Source organism: Eucyclogobius newberryi, unplaced genomic scaffold (genome assembly GCF_026437365.1).
Source record: "Eucyclogobius newberryi isolate DKJ021-1_F unplaced genomic scaffold, fEucNew1.0.hap1 SCAF_37, whole genome shotgun sequence".
NCBI classification, from domain to species: domain Eukaryota; kingdom Metazoa; phylum Chordata; class Actinopteri; order Gobiiformes; family Gobiidae; genus Eucyclogobius; species Eucyclogobius newberryi.
In genome coordinates, this window is record NW_027316023.1 from 129979 (window position 1) to 149582 (window position 19604).

General features: G+C 42.7%; 1 protein-coding gene across 1 annotated transcript; it reads right to left on the minus strand.

The window, feature by feature from the left end:
• Nucleotides 1-14930: 14930 nt before the first annotated feature.
• LOC140376620 (histone H4) lies at nt 14931-15246 on the minus strand. Its single transcript, XM_072462105.1, has one exon. The coding sequence runs from the start codon at nt 15240-15242 to the stop codon at nt 14931-14933; it is 312 nt and encodes a 103-aa protein (XP_072318206.1). The 5' UTR covers nt 15243-15246.
• Nucleotides 15247-19604: the final 4358 nt, after the last annotated feature.

The following is a 19604-nucleotide window of genomic DNA, read 5'->3' on the forward strand; positions in this document are numbered from 1 at the left end:
TAGACCGGGTTTAGTCCTTGTTAAGACCTGGTTTAGACCTGGTTTAGTCCTGGTTTAGTCCTGGTTTATTCCTGGTTTAGACCTGGTTTAGTCCTTGTTTAGTCCTTGTTTAGACCTGGTTTAGTCCTGGTTTAGTCCTGGTTTAGACCTGGTTTAGTCCTTGTTTAGTCCTGGTTTAGTCCTGGTTTAGTCCTGGTTTAGTCCTGGTTTAGATCTGGTTTAGTCCTGGTTTATTGCTGGTTTAGACCTGGTTTTGACCTGGTTTAGTCCTGGTTTAGACCTGGTTTATACCCGGTTTAGTCCTGGTTTAGTCCTGGTTTAGACCTGGTTTAGTCCTGGTTTAGTCCTGGTTTAGTCCTGGTTTGGACCTGGTTTAGTCCTGGTTTAGACCTGGTTTAGTCCTGGTTTAGTCCTGGTTTGGACCTGGTTTAGACCTGGTTTAGTCCTGTTTTAGTCCTGGTTTAGTCCTGGTTTAGACCTGGTTTAGTCCTGGTTTAGACCTGGTTTAGACTTGGTTTGGACCTGGTTTAGTCCCTGTTTAGTCCTGGTTTAGACCTGGTATAGTCCTGGTATAGTCCTGGTTTAGACCTGGTTTAGTCCTGGTTTAGTCCTGGTTTAGCCCTGGTTTAGACCTGGTTTAGTCCTGGTTTAGACCTGGTTTAGTCCTGATTTATTCCTGGTTTAGACCTGGTTTAGACCTGGTTTAGACCTGCTTTAGTCCTGGTTCAGTCCTAGTTTGGACCTGGTTTAGTCCTGGTTTATTGCTGGTTTAGACCTGGTTTTGACCTGGTTTAGTCCTGGTTTATTCCTGGTTTAGACCTGGTTTATACCTGGTTTAGTCCTGGTTTAGTCCTGGTTTAGTCCTGGTTTAGACCTGGTTTAGACCTGGTTTAGTCCTGGTTTAGACCGGGTTTAGTCCTTGTTTAGACCTGGTTTAGTCCTTGTTTAGACCTGGTTTAGTCCTGGTTTAGTCCTGGTTTAGACCTGGTTTAGTCCTGGTATAGACCTGGTTTAGTCCTGGTTTAGAACTGGTTTAGTCCTGGTTTAGACCTGGTTTAGTCCTTGTTTAGACCTGGTTTAGTCCTGGTTTAGTCCTGGTTTAGACCTGGTTTAGTCCTGGTTTAGACCTGGTTTAGACCTGGTTTAGACCTGGTTTTGACCTGGTTTAGTCCTGGTTTAGTCCTGGTTTAGTCCTGGTTTAGACCTGGTTTAGACCTGGTTTAGACCTGGTTTTTTCCTGGTTTAGTCCTGGTTTAGTCCTGGTTTAGACCTGGTTTAGACCTGGTTTAGTCCTGGTTTAGTCCTGGTTTAGACCTGGTTTAGTCCTGGTTTAGACCTGGTTTAGTCCTGGTTTAGTCCTGGTTTAGACCTGGTTTAGACCTGGTTTAGTCCTGGTTTAGTCCTGGTTTAGTCCTTGTTTAGTCCTGGTTTAGACCTGCTTTAGTCCTGGTTTAGTCCTGGTTTAGTCCTGGTTTAGTCCTGGTTTAGACCTGCTTTAGTCCTGGTTTAGTCCTGGTTTAGTCCTGGTTTAGACCTGCTTTAATCCTGGTTTAGTCCTGGTTCAGGCCTGGTTTAGTCCTGGTTTAGTCCTGGTTTAGACCTGCTTTAGTCCTGGTTTAGTCCTGGTTTAGTCCTGGTTTAGACCTGCTTTAATCCTGGTTTAGTCCTGGTTCAGTCCTGGTTTAGTCCTGGTTTAGACCTGGTTTAGTCCTTGTTTAGACCTGGTTTAGACCTGGTTTAGTCCTGGTTTAGTCCTGGTTTAGTCCTGGTTTAGACCTGGTTTAGTCCTGGTTTAGACCTGGTTTAGACCTGGTTTAGTCCTGGTTTAGTCCTGGTTTAGACCTGGTTTAGACCTGGTTTAGTCCTGTTTTAGTGCTGGTTTTGTCCTGATTTAGACCTGGTTTAGTCCTGGTTTAGTCCTGGTTTAGACCTGGTTTGGACCTGGTTTAGTCCCTGTTTAGTCCTGGTTTAGACCTGGTATAGTCCTGGTTTAGTCCTGGTTTAGACCTGGTTTAGTCCTGGTTTAGTCCTGGTTTAGTCCTGGTTTAGTCCTGGTTTAGACCTGGTTTAGTCCTGGTTTAGACCTGGTTTAGACCTGGTTTAGTCCTGGTTTAGACCTGGTTTGGACCTGGTTTAGTCCCTGTTTAGTCCTGGTTTAGACCTGGTATAGTCCTGGTTTAGTCCTGGTTTAGACCTGGTTTAGTCCTGGTTTAGTCCTGGTTTAGTCCTGGTTTAGACCTGGTTTAGTCCTGGTTTAGACCTGGTTTAGTCCTGATTTAGTCCTGGTTTAGACCTGGTTTAGACCTGGTTTAGACCTGCTTTAGTCCTGGTTCAGTCCTAGTTTAGACCTGGTTTAGTCCTGGTTTATTGCTGGTTTAGACCTGGTTTTGACCTGGTTTAGTCCTGGTTTAGTCCTTGTTTAGTCCTGGTTTTGACCTGGTTTAGTCCTGGTTTAGTCCTGGTTTAGAACTGGTTTAGTCCTGGTTTAGTCCTGGTTTAGTCCTGGTTTAGTCCTTGTTTAGTCCTGGTTTTGACCTGGTTTAGTCCTGGTTTAGACCTGGTTTTGACCTGGTTTAGTCCTGGTTTAGTCCTGGTTTAGTCCTGGTTTAGACCTGGTTTAGACCTGGTTTAGTCCTGGTTTAGTCCTGGTTTAGTCCTGGTTTTGACCTGGTTTAGTCCTGGTTTAGTCCTGGTTTAGTCCTGGTTTAGACCTGGTTTAGACCTGCTTTAGTCCTGGTTCAGTCCTAGTTTAGACCTGGTTTAGTCCTGGTTTATTGCTGGTTTAGACCTGGTTTTGACCTGGTTTAGTCCTGGTTTAGTCCTTGTTTAGTCCTGGTTTTGACCTGGTTTAGTCCTGGTTTAGTCCTGGTTTAGAACTGGTTTAGTCCTGGTTTAGTCCTGGTTTAGTCCTGGTTTAGTCCTTGTTTAGTCCTGGTTTTGACCTGGTTTAGTCCTGGTTTAGACCTGGTTTTGACCTGGTTTAGTCCTGGTTTAGTCCTGGTTTAGTCCTGGTTTAGACCTGGTTTAGACCTGGTTTAGTCCTGGTTTAGTCCTGGTTTAGTCCTGGTTTTGACCTGGTTTAGTCCTGGTTTAGTCCTGGTTTAGTCCTGGTTTAGACCTGGTTTAGTCCTGGTTTAGTCCTGGTTTAGACCTGGTTTAGTCCTGGTTTAGTCCTGGTTTAGACCTGGTTTAGTCCTGGTTTAGTCCTGGTTTAGACCTGGTTTTGACCTGGTTTAGTCCTGGTTTAGACCTGGTTTAGTCCTGGTTTAGTCCTGGTTTAGTCCTGGTTTAGTCCTGGTTTAGACCTTGTTTAGTCCTGGTTTAGACCGGGTTTAGTCCTTGTTTAGACCTGGTTTAGACCTGGTTTAGTCCTGGTTTAGACCTGGTTTAGTCCTGGTTTTGACCTGGTTTAGACCTGGTTTAGTCCTGGTTTAGTCCTGGTTTAGACCTGGTTTAGTCCGGGTTTAGACCTGGTTTAGTCCTGGTTTAGACCTGGTTTAGACCTGGTTTAGTCCTGGTTTATTCCTGGTTTAGACCTGGTTTAGTCCTTGTTTAGTCCTTGTTTAGACCTGGTTTAGTCCTGGTTTAGTCCTGGTTTAGACCTGGTTTAGTCCTTGTTTAGTCCTGGTTTAGTCCTGGTTTAGTCCTGGTTTAGACCTGGTTTAGTCCTGGTTTATTGCTGGTTTAGACCTGGTTTTGACCTGGTTTAGTCCTGGTTTAGACCTGGTTTATACCTGGTTTAGTCCTGGTTTAGTCCTGGTTTAGTCCTGGTTTAGACCTGGTTTAGTCCTGGTTTAGTCCTGGTTTAGTCCTGGTTTAGACCTGGTTTAGTCCTGGTTTAGACCTTGTTTAGTCCTGGTTTAGTCCTGGTTTAGTCCTGGTTTGGACCTGGTTTAGACCTGGTTTAGTCCTGTTTTAGTCCTGGTTTAGTCCTGGTTTAGACCTGGTTTAGTCCTGGTTTAGACCTGGTTTAGACCTGGTTTGGACCTGATTTAGTCCCTGTTTAGTCCTTGTTTAGACCTGGTATAGTCCTGGTTTAGTCCTGGTTTAGACCTGGTTTAGTCCTGGTTTAGTCCTGGTTTAGCCCTGGTTTAGACCTGATTTAGTCCTGGTTTAGACCTGGTTTAGTCCTGATTTATTCCTGGTTTAGACCTGGTTTAGACCTGGTTTAGACCTGCTTTAGTCCTGGTTCAGTCCTAGTTTAGACCTGGTTTAGTCCTGGTTTATTGCTGGTTTAGACCTGGTTTTGACCTGGTTTAGTCCTGGTTTAGTCCTGGTTTAGACCTGGTTTAGTCCTGGTTTAGTCCTAGTTTAGTCCTGGTTTAGTCCTGGTTTAGTCCAGGTTTAGTCCTGGTTTAGACCTGGTTTAGTCCTGGTTTAGTCCTAGTTTAGTCCTGGTTTAGACCTGGTTTAGTCCTGGTTTAGTCCAGGTTTAGTCCTGGTTTAGACCTGGTTTAGTCCTGGTTTAGACCTGGTTTAGTCCTGGTTTAGAACTGGTTTAGTCCTGGTTTAGTCCTGGTTTAGACCTGGTTTAGTCCTGGTTTAGACCTGGTTTAGACCTGGTTTAGTCCTGGTTTATTCCTGGTTTAGTCCTGGTTTAGACCTGGTTTAGTCCTTGTTTAGACCTGGTTTAGTCCTGGTTTAGTCCTGGTTTAGACCTGCTTTAATCCTGGTTTAGTCCTGGTTGAGTCCTGGTTTAGTCCTGGTTTAGTCCTGGTTTATTGCTGGTTTAGACCTGGTTTTGACCTGGTTTAGTCCTGGTTTAGACCTGGTTTATACCTGGTTTAGTCCTGGTTTAGTCCTGGTTTAGTCCTGGTTTAGACCTGGTTTAGTCCTGGTTTAGACCTGGTTTAGACCTGGTTTAGTCCTGGTTTATTCCTGGTTTAAACCTGGTTTAGTCCTTGTTTAGTCCTTGTTTAGACCTGGTTTAGTCCTGGTTTAGTCCTGGTTTAGACCTGGTTTATTCCTTGTTTAGTCCTGGTTTAGTCCTGGTTTAGTCCTGGTTTAGTCCTGGTTTAGTCCTGGTTTATTGCTGGTTTAGACCTGGTTTTGACCTGGTTTAGTCCTGGTTTAGACCTGGTTTATACCTGGTTTAGTCCTGGTTTAGTCCTGGTTTAGTCCTGGTTTAGACCTGGTTTAGTCCTGGTTTAGTCCTGGTTTAGTCCTGGTTTAGACCTGGTTTAGTCCTGGTTTAGTCCTGGTTTAGTCCTGGTTTGGACCTGGTTTAGACCTGGTTTAGTCCTGTTTTAGTCCTGGTTTAGTCCTGGTTTAGACCTGGTTTAGTCCTGGTTTAGACCTGGTTTAGACCTGGTTTGGACCTGGTTTAGTCCCTGTTTAGTCCTTGTTTAGACCTGGTATAGTCCTGGTTTAGTCCTGGTTTAGACCTGGTTTAGTCCTGGTTTAGTCCTGGTTTAGCCCTGGTTTAGACCTGATTTAGTCCTGGTTTAGACCTGGTTTAGTCCTGATTTATTCCTGGTTTAGACCTGGTTTAGACCTGGTTTAGACCTGCTTTAGTCCTGGTTCAGTCCTAGTTTAGACCTGGTTTAGTCCTGGTTTATTGCTGGTTTAGACCTGGTTTTGACCTGGTTTAGTCCTGGTTTAGTCCTGGTTTAGACCTGGTTTAGTCCTGGTTTAGTCCTAGTTTAGTCCTGGTTTAGACCTGGTTTAGACCTGGTTTATACCTGGTTTAGTCCTGGTTTAGTCCTAGTTTAGTCCTGGTTTAGACCTGGTTTAGTCCTGGTTTAGTCCAGGTTTAGTCCTGGTTTAGACCTGGTTTAGTCCTGGTTTAGACCTGGTTTAGTCCTGGTTTAGAACTGGTTTAGTCCTGGTTTAGTCCTGGTTTAGACCTGGTTTAGTCCTGGTTTAGACCTGGTTTAGACCTGGTTTAGTCCTGGTTTATTCCTGGTTTAGTCCTGGTTTAGACCTGGTTTAGTCCTTGTTTAGACCTGGTTTAGTCCTGGTTTAGTCCTGATTTAGTCCTGGTTTAGTCCTGGTTTAGTCCTGGTTTAGTCCTGGTTTAGACCTGGTTTAGTCCTGGTTTAGACCTGGTTTAGTCCTGGTTTATTCCTGGTTTAGTCCTGGTTTAGACCTGGTTTAGTCCTTGTTTAGACCTGGTTTAGTCCTGGTTTAGACCTGGTTTAGTCCTGATTTAGTCCTGGTTTAGACCTGGTTTAGACCTGGTTTAGACCTGCTTTAGTCCTGGTTCAGTCCTAGTTTAGACCTGGTTTAGTCCTGGTTTATTGCTGGTTTAGACCTGGTTTTGACCTGGTTTAGTCCTGGTTTAGTCCTTGTTTAGTCCTGGTTTTGACCTGGTTTAGTCCTGGTTTAGTCCTGGTTTAGAACTGGTTTAGTCCTGGTTTAGTCCTGGTTTAGTCCTGGTTTAGTCCTTGTTTAGTCCTGGTTTTGACCTGGTTTAGTCCTGGTTTAGACCTGGTTTTGACCTGGTTTAGTCCTGGTTTAGTCCTGGTTTAGTCCTGGTTTAGTCCTGGTTTAGACCTGGTTTAGACCTGGTTTAGTCCTGGTTTAGTCCTGGTTTAGTCCTGGTTTTGACCTGGTTTAGTCCTGGTTTAGTCCTGGTTTAGTCCTGGTTTAGACCTGGTTTAGACCTGCTTTAGTCCTGGTTCAGTCCTAGTTTAGACCTGGTTTAGTCCTGGTTTATTGCTGGTTTAGACCTGGTTTTGACCTGGTTTAGTCCTGGTTTAGTCCTTGTTTAGTCCTGGTTTTGACCTGGTTTAGTCCTGGTTTAGTCCTGGTTTAGAACTGGTTTAGTCCTGGTTTAGCCCTGGTTTAGACCTGATTTAGTCCTGGTTTAGACCTGGTTTTGACCTGGTTTAGTCCTGGTTTAGACCTGGTTTTGACCTGGTTTAGTCCTGGTTTAGTCCTGGTTTAGTCCTGGTTTAGACCTGGTTTAGTCCTGGTTTATTGCTGGTTTAGACCTGGTTTTGACCTGGTTTAGTCCTGGTTTAGTCCTGGTTTAGACCTGGTTTAGTCCTGGTTTAGTCCTAGTTTAGTCCTGGTTTAGACCTGGTTTAGACCTGGTTTATACCTGGTTTAGTCCTGGTTTAGTCCTAGTTTAGTCCTGGTTTAGACCTGGTTTAGTCCTGGTTTAGTCCAGGTTTAGTCCTGGTTTTGACCTGGTTTAGTCCTGGTTTAGACCTGGTTTATTGCTGGTTTAGACCTGGTTTTGACCTGGTTTAGTCCTGGTTTAGACCTGGTTTATACCTGGTTTAGTCCTGGTTTAGACCTGGTTTAGTCCTGGTTTATTCCTGGTTTAAACCTGGTTTAGTCCTGGTTTAGTCCTGGTTTAGACCTGGTTTAGTCCTGGTTTAGACCTGGTTTAGTCCTGGTTTAGTCCTGGTTTAGTCCTGGTTTGGACCTGGTTTAGACCTGGTTTAGTCCTGTTTTAGTCCTGGTTTAGTCCTGGTTTAGACCTGGTTTAGTCCTGGTTTAGACCTGGTTTAGACCTGGTTTGGACCTGGTTTAGTCCCTGTTAGTCCTTGTTTAGACCTGGTATAGTCCTGGTTTAGTCCTGGTTTAGACCTGGTTTAGTCCTGGTTTAGTCCTGGTTTAGCCCTGGTTTAGACCTGATTTAGTCCTGGTTTAGACCTGGTTTAGTCCTGATTTATTCCTGGTTTAGACCTGGTTTAGACCTGGTTTAGACCTGCTTTAGTCCTGGTTCAGTCCTAGTTTAGACCTGGTTTAGTCCTGGTTTATTGCTGGTTTAGACCTGGTTTTGACCTGGTTTAGTCCTGGTTTAGTCCTGGTTTAGACCTGGTTTTGTCCTGGTTTAGTCCTAGTTTAGTCCTGGTTTAGACCTGGTTTAGACCTGGTTTATACCTGGTTTAGTCCTGGTTTAGTCCTAGTTTAGTCCTGGTTTAGACCTGGTTTAGTCCTGGTTTAGTCCAGGTTTAGTCCTGGTTTAGACCTGGTTTAGTCCTGGTTTAGACCTGGTTTAGTCCTGGTTTAGAACTGGTTTTGTCCTGGTTTAGTCCTGGTTTAGACCTGGTTTAGTCCTGGTTTAGACCTGGTTTAGACCTGGTTTAGTCCTGGTTTATTCCTGGTTTAGTCCTGGTTTAGACCTGGTTTAGTCCTTGTTTAGACCTGGTTTAGTCCTGGTTTAGTCCTGATTTAGTCCTGGTTTAGTCCTGGTTTAGTCCTGGTTTAGTCCTGGTTTAGACCTGGTTTAGTCCTGGTTTAGACCTGGTTTAGTCCTGGTTTAGACCTGGTTTAGTCCTGGTTTAGACCTGGTTTAGACCTGGTTTTGACCTTGTTTAGACCTGGTTTAGTCCTGGTTTAGTCCTGGTTTAGACCTGGTTTAGTCCTGGTTTGGACCTGGTTTAGTCCTGGTTTAGTCCTGGTTTCGAACTGGTTTAGTCCTGGTTTAGTCCTGGTTTAGACCTGGTTTAGACCTGGTTTAGTCCTGGTTTAGTCCTGGTTTAGTCCTGGTTTAGTCCTGTTTAGACCTGGTTTAGTCCTTGTTTAGACCAGGTTTAGTCCTGGTTTAGTCCTGGTTTAGACGTGGTTTAGTCCTGGTTTAGTCCTGGTTTAGAACTGGTTTAGTCCTGGTTTAGTCCTGGTTTAGTCCTGGTTTAGTCCTGGTTTAGACTTGGTTTAGTCCTGGTTTAGTCCTGGTTTAGTCCTGGTTTAGTCCTGGTTTAGACCTGGTTTTGACATGGTTTAGTCCTGGTTTAGACCTGGTTTAGTCCTGGTTTAGAACTGGTTTAGTCCTGGTTTAGACCTGGTTTAGTCCTTGTTTAGACCTGGTTTAGTCCTGGTTTAGTCCTGGTTTAGACCTGGTTTAGTCCTGGTTTAGACCTGGTTTAGACCTGGTTTAGACCTGGTTTTGACCTGGTTTAGTCCTGGTTTAGTCCTGGTTTAGTCCTGGTTTAGACCTGGTTTAGACCTGGTTTAGACCTGGTTTAGTCCTGGTTTAGTCCTGGTTTAGTCCTGGTTTAGACCTGGTTTAGTCCTGGTTTAGACCTGGTTTAGTCCTGGTTTGGACCTGGTTTATACCTGGTTTAGTCCTGGTTTAGTCCTGGTTTAGACCTGCTTTAGTCCTGGTTTAGTCCTGGTTTAGACCTGGTTTAGACCTGGTTTAGACCTGGTTTAGTCCTGGTTTAGACCTGCTTTAGTCCTGGTTTAGTCCTGGTTTAGACCTGGTTTAGACCTGGTTTAGACCTGGTTTAGTCCTGGTTTAGTTCTGGTTTAGTCCTGGTTTAGTCCTGGTTTAGACCTGCTTTAGTCCTGGTTTAGTCCTGGTTTAGTCCTGGTTTAGACCTGGTTTAGTCCTGGTTTAGTCCTGGTTTAGTCCTGGTTTAGTCCTGGTTTAGACCTGGTTTAGACCTGGTTTAGTCCTGGTTTAGTTCTGGTTTAGTCCTGGTTTAGTCCTGGTTTAGACCTGGTTTAGTCCTGGTTTAGTCCTGGTTTAGTCCTGGTTTAGACCTGGTTTAGACCTGGTTTAGTCCTGGTTTAGTCCTGGTTTAGTCCTGGTTTAGACCTGGTTTAGAGCTCCTTCTGAACATCACTCACATGGAAGTACAAGGCCTGTGATGTGGCTCTCTGTCATTTTGGACAGAAACTGTTGTAGCACAAATAGAAAAAACGCCTGTGGATTTAGCAACTTTTTATTGTAAATAGTTGTTTATTGCTTGTATATATCACAAGAATACTTTTATATGTTCATATTTGCACCTTGTGGTTCACTTTGAACCTTTTTAAACGCTTGGTTGAGCATGTTTGAGGGTTTTATAATGAAAAAAACATAATTTTTCTAGACTTTGTGTTTTCTGTGTGTGTTTAGGTCCAGTATGTTGAAATAGTATGTCAAAGTGAAAAACTAACTGAACATATTGATGAGGTTGTGCTGGAAAAAAGATACCCAACATTGGTCTGGTAAACATTTCTTAATGTAGTATATCAGGGCAAAATTGAAGGTACCCAAGAACGGCCAAAAAAGCTTCGGACCCCGAAGGGTTAAAGTATATTTAGCAACGGTAACTGAAAAAATACACTAAATGTCAGGAAAACTATTTAATGACAACAATGAAGAAGCACTGCAGACATACAAACCGTGTAAGAGAAGGCAGGTAAATAACACAACAGTTATGGTAAAATAACACAACAGTTATGTTAAAACAACACAACAGTTATGTTAAAATAACACAACAGTTAAGTTAAAATAACACAACAGTTATGTTAAAATAACACAACAGTTATGTTAAAATAACACAACAGTTATGTTAAAATAACACAACAGTTATGTTAAAATAACACAACAGTTATGTTAAAATAACACAACCGTTATGTTAAAATAACACAACAGTTATCCTTAACACAGACAATAACAGTAGAGAACAAACCTGGAAGTGTGAGCTAAAGCTGGTACATTCTACATCACAATTATCTCTAACACAGATACTGTACTGCTCTCAGATCTGCTCTCTACGCGTTGAATAGTTGTGTATTTGAAACGCAGATCAAGACAGCTTACAATGATTTACAATTGTGGTGTGAAAAGTTCGAATGAAACTGAAAAACAAACATAAATAAGTCTACATTAGCATCATAAGTGTATCGACAAATACACCAGGAAGAAGCCAGCGCCACAAAATGCTAAACATGATGCTTATTATGTCGTAAATACGTGTGAATAAAGTTATGGTCGGCACCAGATCATCATGCATGGATCTATTATAATATCTGGATAGGGCGTGGCTCGCTGCAGCATGTCGCAGACTCCCCCAGTGGCCATTTTGTATTGTTTTATTTTGTACATAATATTTGGCCCACGATTTGAGAAAGAGTTTGGTTTGATGGAAACTGTGGCTCATGCAACTTATTCTATATTTTCAAGGCCTGAGGCGAAACTTAACCTCCTTAAACGCTCCACGTGTGTTTGTGTTTAATGGTGAGTCAGTTCAGGTGTAAAGAGAACTACAGAGAACTACAGAGAACTACAGATGACTACAGAGAACTACAGAGAACTACAGAGAACTACAGATGACTACAGAGAACTACAGAGAACTACAGAGAACTACAGAGAACTACAGATGACTACAGAGAACTACAGAGGACTACAGAGGACTACAGAGAACTACAGAGAACTACAGAGAACTACAGATGACTACAGAGGACTACAGAGAACTACAGAGAACTACAGAGAACTACAGAGAACTACAGATGACTACAGAGAACTACAGAGAACTACAGAGAACTACAGATGACTACAGAGAACTACAGAGAACTACAGAGAACTACAGAGAACTACAGATGACTACAGAGAACTACAGAGGACTACAGAGGACTACAGAGAACTACAGAGAACTACAGAGAACTACAGAGGACTACAGAGAACTACAGATAACTACAGAGAACTACAGAGGACTACAGAGAACTACAGAGGACTACAGAGGACTACAGAGAACTACAGATGACTACAGAGAACTACAGAGGACTACAGAGGACTACAGATGACTACAGAGAACTACAGAGAACTACAGAGAACTACAGAGAACTACAGAGGAATACAGAGAACTACAGAGAACTACAGAGGACTACAGAGAACTACAGAGGACTACAGAGAACTACAGAGAACTACAGAGGACTACAGAGACCTACAGATAACTACAGAGAACTACAGAGAACTACAGAGGACTACAGAGAACTACAGAGACCTACAGAGAACTACAGAGAACTACAGAGGACTACAGATGACTACAGAGAACTACAGAAAACTACAGAGAACTACAGAGAACTACAGAGACCTACAGAGAACTACAGAGAACTACAGAGAACTACGGAGAACTACAGAGAACTACAGAGGACTACAGAGGACTACAGATGACGACAGAGAACTACAGAGAACTACAGAGAACTACAGAGAACTACAGAGGACTACAGATGACTACAGAGAACTACAGAGGACTACAGAGAACTACAGAGGACTACAGAGAACTACAAAGGACTACAGATGATACAGAGAACTACAGAGAACTACAGAGGACTACAGATGACTACAGAGAACTACAGAGAACTACAGAGGACTACAGAGAACTACAGAGGACTACAGAGAACTACAGAGAACTACAGAGAACTACAGAGGACTACAGAGAACTACAGAGAACTACAGAGAACTACAGAGGACTACAGAGAACTACAGAGAACTACAGATGACTACAGAGAACTACAGAGAACTACAGAGAACTACAGAGAACTACATATGACTACAGAGAACTACAGAGGACTACAGAGAACTACAGAGGACTACAGAGGACTACAGAGAACTACAGAGGACTACAGAGAACTACAGAGAACTACATAGGACTACAGATGACTACAGCGAACTACAGAGGACTACAGAGAACTACAGAGGACTACAGAGAACTACAGAGAACTACAGAGAACTACAGATGACTACAGAGAACTACAGAGAACTACATATGACTACAGAGAACTACAGAGGACTACAGATGACTACAGAGAACTACAGAGGACTAGAGAGAACTACAGAGAACTACAGAGAACTACAGAGGACTACAGAGAACTACAGAGAACTACAGAGAACTACAGATGACTACAGATAACTACAGAGAACTACATATGACTACAGAGAACTACAGAGGACTACAGATGACTACAGAGAACTACAGAGGACTACAGAGAACTACAGAGAACTACAGAGGACTACAGAGAACTACAGAGGACTACAGATGACTACAGAGGACTACAGAGAACTACAGAGAACTACAGATGACTACAGAGAGCTACAGAGGACTACAGATGACTACAGAGAACTACAGATGACTACAGAGAACTACAGAGAACTACAGAGGACTACAGAGGACTACAGATGACTACAGAGAACTACAGAGGACTACAGATGACTACAGAGAACTACAGAGGACTACAGAGGACTACAGATGACTACAGAGAACTACAGAGAACTACAGATGACTACAGAGAACTACAGAGGACTACAGATGACTACAGAGAACTACAGATGACTACAGAGAACTACAGATGACTACAGAGAACTACAGAGGACTACAGATGACTACAGAGAACTACAGAGAACTACAGAGAACTACAGAGGACTACAGAGGACTACAGATGACTACAGAGAACTACAGAGAACTACAGAGGACTACAGAGAACTACAGAGAACTACAGATGACTACAGAGAACTACAGAGAACTACAGAGAACTACACAGAAGTGGAAATGTTACTTAGTACTTTTAAAAGGTTTTTTTTAGATCTTGAGAAGTTTATTTTGTTAATTCAAATACAATATTTAACTATATTTAACAATAGACTAAATGTTTATCTCTGTGGATCAACTCTGAACTTGTGATGCTCATAAACTGAAGCTCAGAGTTGGTGAAATGACACTTGTTTTTCTAAATACATTTCAGTTTATGAGAACAAACGTGTTTGTAATTTCTTTTAATTGAGCCAGTAATTGCTTGAAAAACAGCGTAGGCTTTATAAAGCTATTTATTTCTTATATTTTGTATTGTTTTATTTTTTACGTTGTGTTCGGCCCGCGACCCAATTGAGTTTGACCCCCCTGGTCTAGACCAATCAGAGCGCGTGTAGGTGACGTGAACGGGCGAGGTGCCGTGGGTGAGCCCAAATGCCTCGAATAACCTACAGGCGTAAAACTATGATCCATGAGTTTAATAACTGAACATATCATCAAACTGATGACCACCACGGGCCTGAGGGCCGTGGGTCTGAGGGCCTCTGAGGGCCTCTGAGGGCCGTGGGTCTGAGGGCCGTGGGTCTGAGGGCCTCTGAGGGCCGTGGGTCTGAGGGCCTCTGAGGGCCTCTGAGGGCCGTGGATCTGAGGGCCGTGGGTCTGAGGGCCTCTGAGGGCCGTGGATCTGAGGGCCGTGGGTCTGAGGGCCTCTGCGGGCCGTGGGTCTGAGGGCCTCTGAGGGCCTCTGAGGGCCGTGGATCTGAGGGCCGTGGGTCTGAGGGCCGTGTAATAAATGCTATGGAAATGGAATGTTTTGCCAGGTATAAACTAATCGATGTTACGTCCCGTGCTCCACACTCTCTGCTCGCCCGTCCTCAGGTCTTTTACTCGGCTCCCTGAGCTTGGACTATACAGGCCTCTAGTGGCCGGTTGTAAACTCTGCATCCTCACAGTCTGCAAACATATAAACATGATCGATTGACGGACTCAGGCCCGTATCCAACGGCCAGTCTCAGGTTCATAACGTTTGGGCGGGTTCATACTTCCCAACTTATTTACCATCCCGGGGGGAGATAATGCATAAAGAAGCAGAAGATTGTTTTGAGCAGAGGGGGTTGTCTGGGCTGTGACAGCTCTGGATGTGGACTAAAGACAACAGAAAGATGTTACAATGTCTTGGACTCATTTTGGGCCCAAAATCAAGTTATGATTTTGTTCTAATACATTTAGTTGACCAGTACATTCAATATTACCTCCAAGTGCCCATTTTCAGGTTCACTGCTAAAGTTGGTCTTTTCATTTTGTAAATGTCCAGTTACTTCAGTTCAGTCCATTTCATCCATATAATCACCATATAAATGATAAAGGGCTGTGATTTCAGGTACTCTTGAGTCTTGTTTTGTCTTTATATCCAGAAGTTAAAACTGTCTATATCCAGTTAAATCCCATATTATCTTCACTCTCTGGTGGTGGATGTGATCACTGGTCATTTATCTGTGAATTTAAGTCATAGATAGAGCTCCCATTTATATATATATATATATATAAAATACAATATATATCTGAGACAGTTCATAGCCACGCTGTAGATCTAAGGTTTTATTCTACTTTTTCCAGTTTTAATAATTTAGGATCAAACGAGGTGTAACCATGAGAAAAGATAATGCTCTTCTGCACATGTGTGTGGCTCTTAAAAGAGCCGTTGTTGTTGTTGTCGTGTTCAGTCAATGTCGTTTAACCTCCGAAGCCGTACAGAGTGCGGCCCTGTCTCTTCAGGGCGTACACCACGTCCATGGCGGTCACGGTCTTCCTCTTGGCGTGCTCGGTGTAGGTGACGGCGTCACGGATCACGTTCTCCAGGAAAACCTTGAGCACTCCGCGGGTCTCCTCGTAGATCAGACCGGAGATACGCTTCACGCCGCCGCGGCGAGCCAGACGGCGGATAGCGGGCTTGGTGATGCCCTGGATGTTGTCACGGAGAACTTTGCGGTGGCGCTTGGCGCCTCCTTTACCGAGTCCTTTTCCTCCTTTGCCGCGTCCACTCATGTTTACTGTTTCGTAGTAGAAGAGTCGGATGTGGCACCAGTTGTTGTTGTTGTTGTTGTTGTTGTTGTTGTTGTTTTATGGCGGTTGGCATCCGAGTGTTGCATTACCGCCAGACTTTATTCCTCAGACGTTTCGTAGTCCTCAGACTCTGTCGTAGTCCGTAAAAGTACTCCTCCCATTGCTTTGGCGTTAAAAAGCCCATGAGGTCATGATGTGTTTTTGTGACTAGAATAGTTGTTGTGTCAGAGACCAACCGGCTTTATTCCAGGGAGACTCTTCTTCACCTTCCTCGCCCTCTTTGACGTGGAATTTCAGCTACTGCGCAATTCAGCTGATCTGCCTCCGGTTGACTGTCTTCCTGTCCTGGTCCCACCTGGACTGAACTTTGACAGGCAGACCTATCTGCATGAAAAAATCAGGCCTTTCTGTGCTGACCAGGCTAAAGACATCACATGCCCAGCTCCAAGAGTCACTACAGAGAAGAATATGCGGAAGAGGATGCGGATGTGATCTCTGATGTAATTGGACTCTCCTTCACAACCTCTTGCTTGCTATGTTAGCCCTTATGCACAGCCTCTCCCTCCAACAGCCTGGACTAAATTCACTTTACTCTAGTTCTGACTTATTGTGTTGCCTCCAAAGTCTACTGACTTAAAACTGCACTGTGTATTAATGCATGTTATTCAATCAAAGCATTTCCATTTTAATAAAGTACCTTGTAATTCTGATTCAAGTCCTAATGAAAATAACACTACATCAATATTAACAACACTACAATTCTTGAGTCTTCAGTGACACCTGTAGAGGGAAGAACTACAGATACCAGATGTCAGTGTGACTAATGACAGTAGTCACAGTTTACACTGACTAACTGTTCAAACCTATAATGTACTCACGGTCTTCAGAGGTGGAACAAACTTCTCTGGCCACTAGGAGTTTGAGTCTTTGGTAGTGACTGTGCTTGGATGAATGCCTCTGTATTTGTACTTTATCACCCAGAGAATCACTGGCTCTATCACTGCTGCCCTGGTCCTTTCACCTGCACAGAGCCTTTTGCTTGGAACATGTTGCAGAAAAACTGAACATGGACAGTATTCCTGTCCATTAGAGACGGCCTCGATCATGTCCAGAATATGAATAATCTGTGATCGATCAAGTTATTAATTTAAAGTAATCCCAAGGGACCCCTCAAATAAAGATGAAGAAATAGAATAAGAAGCTTTGTGTTACGTGTACGTGGCCCATTCTGAGCAGTATATTTAGAGTCCTGTATATTCTATGTATTCTAGACTTAGTAATTTGAATTGAAAAAAAAATAATTCTAGCTATTTTGATCAATTAAACAGTTCTCTAAAAAAACGTCAGTCAAATCCTCTGAGATCACTTTTAAAAGTTTACCTTCATCATTATCAATCTTATACATTCAAGTCTGCAGCGTGTGTGAAACTTACTCTGTTCTGCCACAAGAGGGCGACATCCACCAGACCCTCTGCAAATGTCCTCAATAAGACCACAAAATATGACAATCACCATTTGATTCGGCACAATTATCAAATCGCAAAGGCTGACATTATTTAGATGGAATTTTATCTTCAAACAACAAAATGTCTCAATCTACAGTCAAATCTGAATCTAACTTACTGCAGCGAAACAACAATAGAACAGACATTTCTGATTCAAACCACAAGGAGGCGCAGACAGAAGGTGAAGATGTTTTTGAGGAGCACGATCCAGATCTCATGTTTTAGACCTAAACTGTCTCTTCTGCTGTAAACATATTCTAAATTATATGTGTGAGTGAATTCAGCAAATTCAAAGTCGACAAAAAATATCCCTTTTTCCCTCCAATAAAGGGATAAAACAATCAACTTCATTAAATACATTTTAATTGTTTCGGATTTGAGTGACACTATTGAATCACTGAAAATGTGCAGTATAGAAATAAACACATGGCATAAGAAAAAAAAAAACTTTTTGGCGTACAGCTCCTACCAATAAATCCACCTTTACAAAAATATATATAAACTAGATATTGTGCAATGGTTGAAGCCATTGAGAGTGTCTGCATTCTTGCATAAAAGTACTACATGTGTAGTAAAGACTTTATTCTTGTTCGGCTCGAGCCATGGAATGAGCATTGAGGATGAGGAGGAAGAGGATGTTATAACGTGCTTTGAACTCATGGGCTTTGAAACACCAAAGTAATGGAAGGCGATGTAACGCTTGGAAACCAACCGCCATAAAACAACAACAACAACAACAAAACTGAAAGGATCAGGATCATTGCTAAAGCTACAGGAAGATTCCTTGGAACAAAAGAGCTGGATTGGGCAGAAATAAAAAACAGGCTAAAGGTGCTAAATGGGAGTCGGAGTGATGGAGGTTCTACTTTTGGGGAGTCAGAGTGATCAGAGTGAAGAACTGGAGGTGGGCGTGGTCTCCTGTCCTCGCCCAGTCTCGTAGATGCACGGCTGCCAAGCAACGACATCAGTGGAAATATCAAAGCCTAAAGAATAAAGCTGTGGCAGAAGCACCGAACGTCAAAGGAGAGGAAGATGAAGGAGTCAGTCCTGGAATAAAGCCGGTCGGACTCTGACAAATGAAGTCGAAAGAATAAAGTCTGGCGGTGATGCAACACTTGGATACCAACCGCCATAAAAACAACAACAACAACAACATGTAGTTTAGTTGTGACACGTGTGTCAGAGTACTACATGAGTTGTTGAACATTTTCAATATTTGCTGATATATATTCAGCCTGCCGCCCGTCCATGTTTTCTGCTGCGTTTTGTGACATACCAAACGACGCTCAGTAATTCACAGATTGCGTAGTTTGCAACTCAAATAGTAGTTTGTCCTGACAAATTGCAAGATCGTGCTGAACGCAGACCTGAGCAGGGAGAAAGAGAGAGCCTCTGTGACCCGGCTGCACCCCCTCCTCCCTGTAGAGACGCTTAGCATTAGCAATTTACTTTTGCAAATACTGAAAAATATTCTGGTATGTAAAAAATGTCTAAAGCAACAGCCCCTAAGACGGTGAAAGTGTGAAGGAGCTGAAACGCGTCAAAAAACCTACAATGAACATATAGTGTCTGTTTATGATAATCATAATAATATGATAATCATAAGCAGACACTCATTATAATACATTTGTGACATATTCCAGTGTCATACTGAACGAGGTCGTAAAACGTGCGGATATTTATATTTTTTATGAAAGAAACTTGAGCCGGTCGAAGTGTTTAGCGTCGCGTCTGTAAAGATTCCACCTGTCACATATAAAGTGTTAAACATGTGTCACATATAAAGTGTTAAACACGTGTCACATATAAAGTGTTAAACACGTGTCACATATAAAGTGTTAAACACGTGTCACATATAAAGTGTTAAACATGTGTCACATATAAAGTGTTAAACATGTGTCACATATAAAGTGTTAAACACGTGTCACATATAAAGTGTTAAACACGTGTCACATATAAAGTGTTAAACACGTGTCACATATAAAGTGTTAAACATGTGTCACATATAAAGTGTTAAACATGTGTCACATATAAAGTGTTAAACATGTGTCACATATAAAGTGTTAAACATGTGTCACATATAAAGTGTTAAACACGTGTCACATATAAAGTGTTAAACACGTGTCACATATAAAGTGTTAAACACGTGTCACATATAAAGTGTTAAACATGTGTCACATATAAAGTGTTAAACACGTGTCACATATAAAGTGTTAAACACGTGTCACATATAAAGTGTTAAACACGTGTCACATATAAAGTGTTAAACATGTGTCACATATAAAGTGTTTAACACTTTATATGTGACACATGTTTAACATGTGTCACATATAAAGTGTTAAACATGTGTCACATATAAAGTGTTAAACACGTGTCACATATAAAGTGTTAAACACGTGTCACATATAAAGTGTTAAACACGTGTCACATATAAAGTGTTAAACACGTGTCACATATAAAGTGTTAAACATGTGTCACATATAAAGTGTTAAACATGTGTCACATATAAAGTGTTAAACATGCCCCGTGTGGTGAGGAGGTGCTCTGCTGAGAGCGAGGAGACTCTGAGGGACTGCTTCAGCACCACTGTCTGGACTGAGCTCTATGGCCCACATGGGGAGGACATCAGCACCATCACAGAGCATCAGGACTACATCAACTTCTGTTTTGAGAACACTGTTCCCTCCGGACGGTGTTTTCCATACAACAAGCCGCGGAACATGAGCCTGAAGCTGAGGGTGGTACCACAGGTCTGAAGACCTCTTGTCTGGTACCTGTGCCCAAGACACCACACGCCAAAGACCTCAACAGCTTCAGGCCGGTGGGTCTCACGTCCTGA

Excerpts from the sequence above, each read along its gene's own strand:
- LOC140376620 (XM_072462105.1), bottom strand. The coding sequence starts at position 15,242 with ATGAGTGGACGCGGCAAAGGAGGAAAAGGACTCGGTAAAGGAGGCGCC.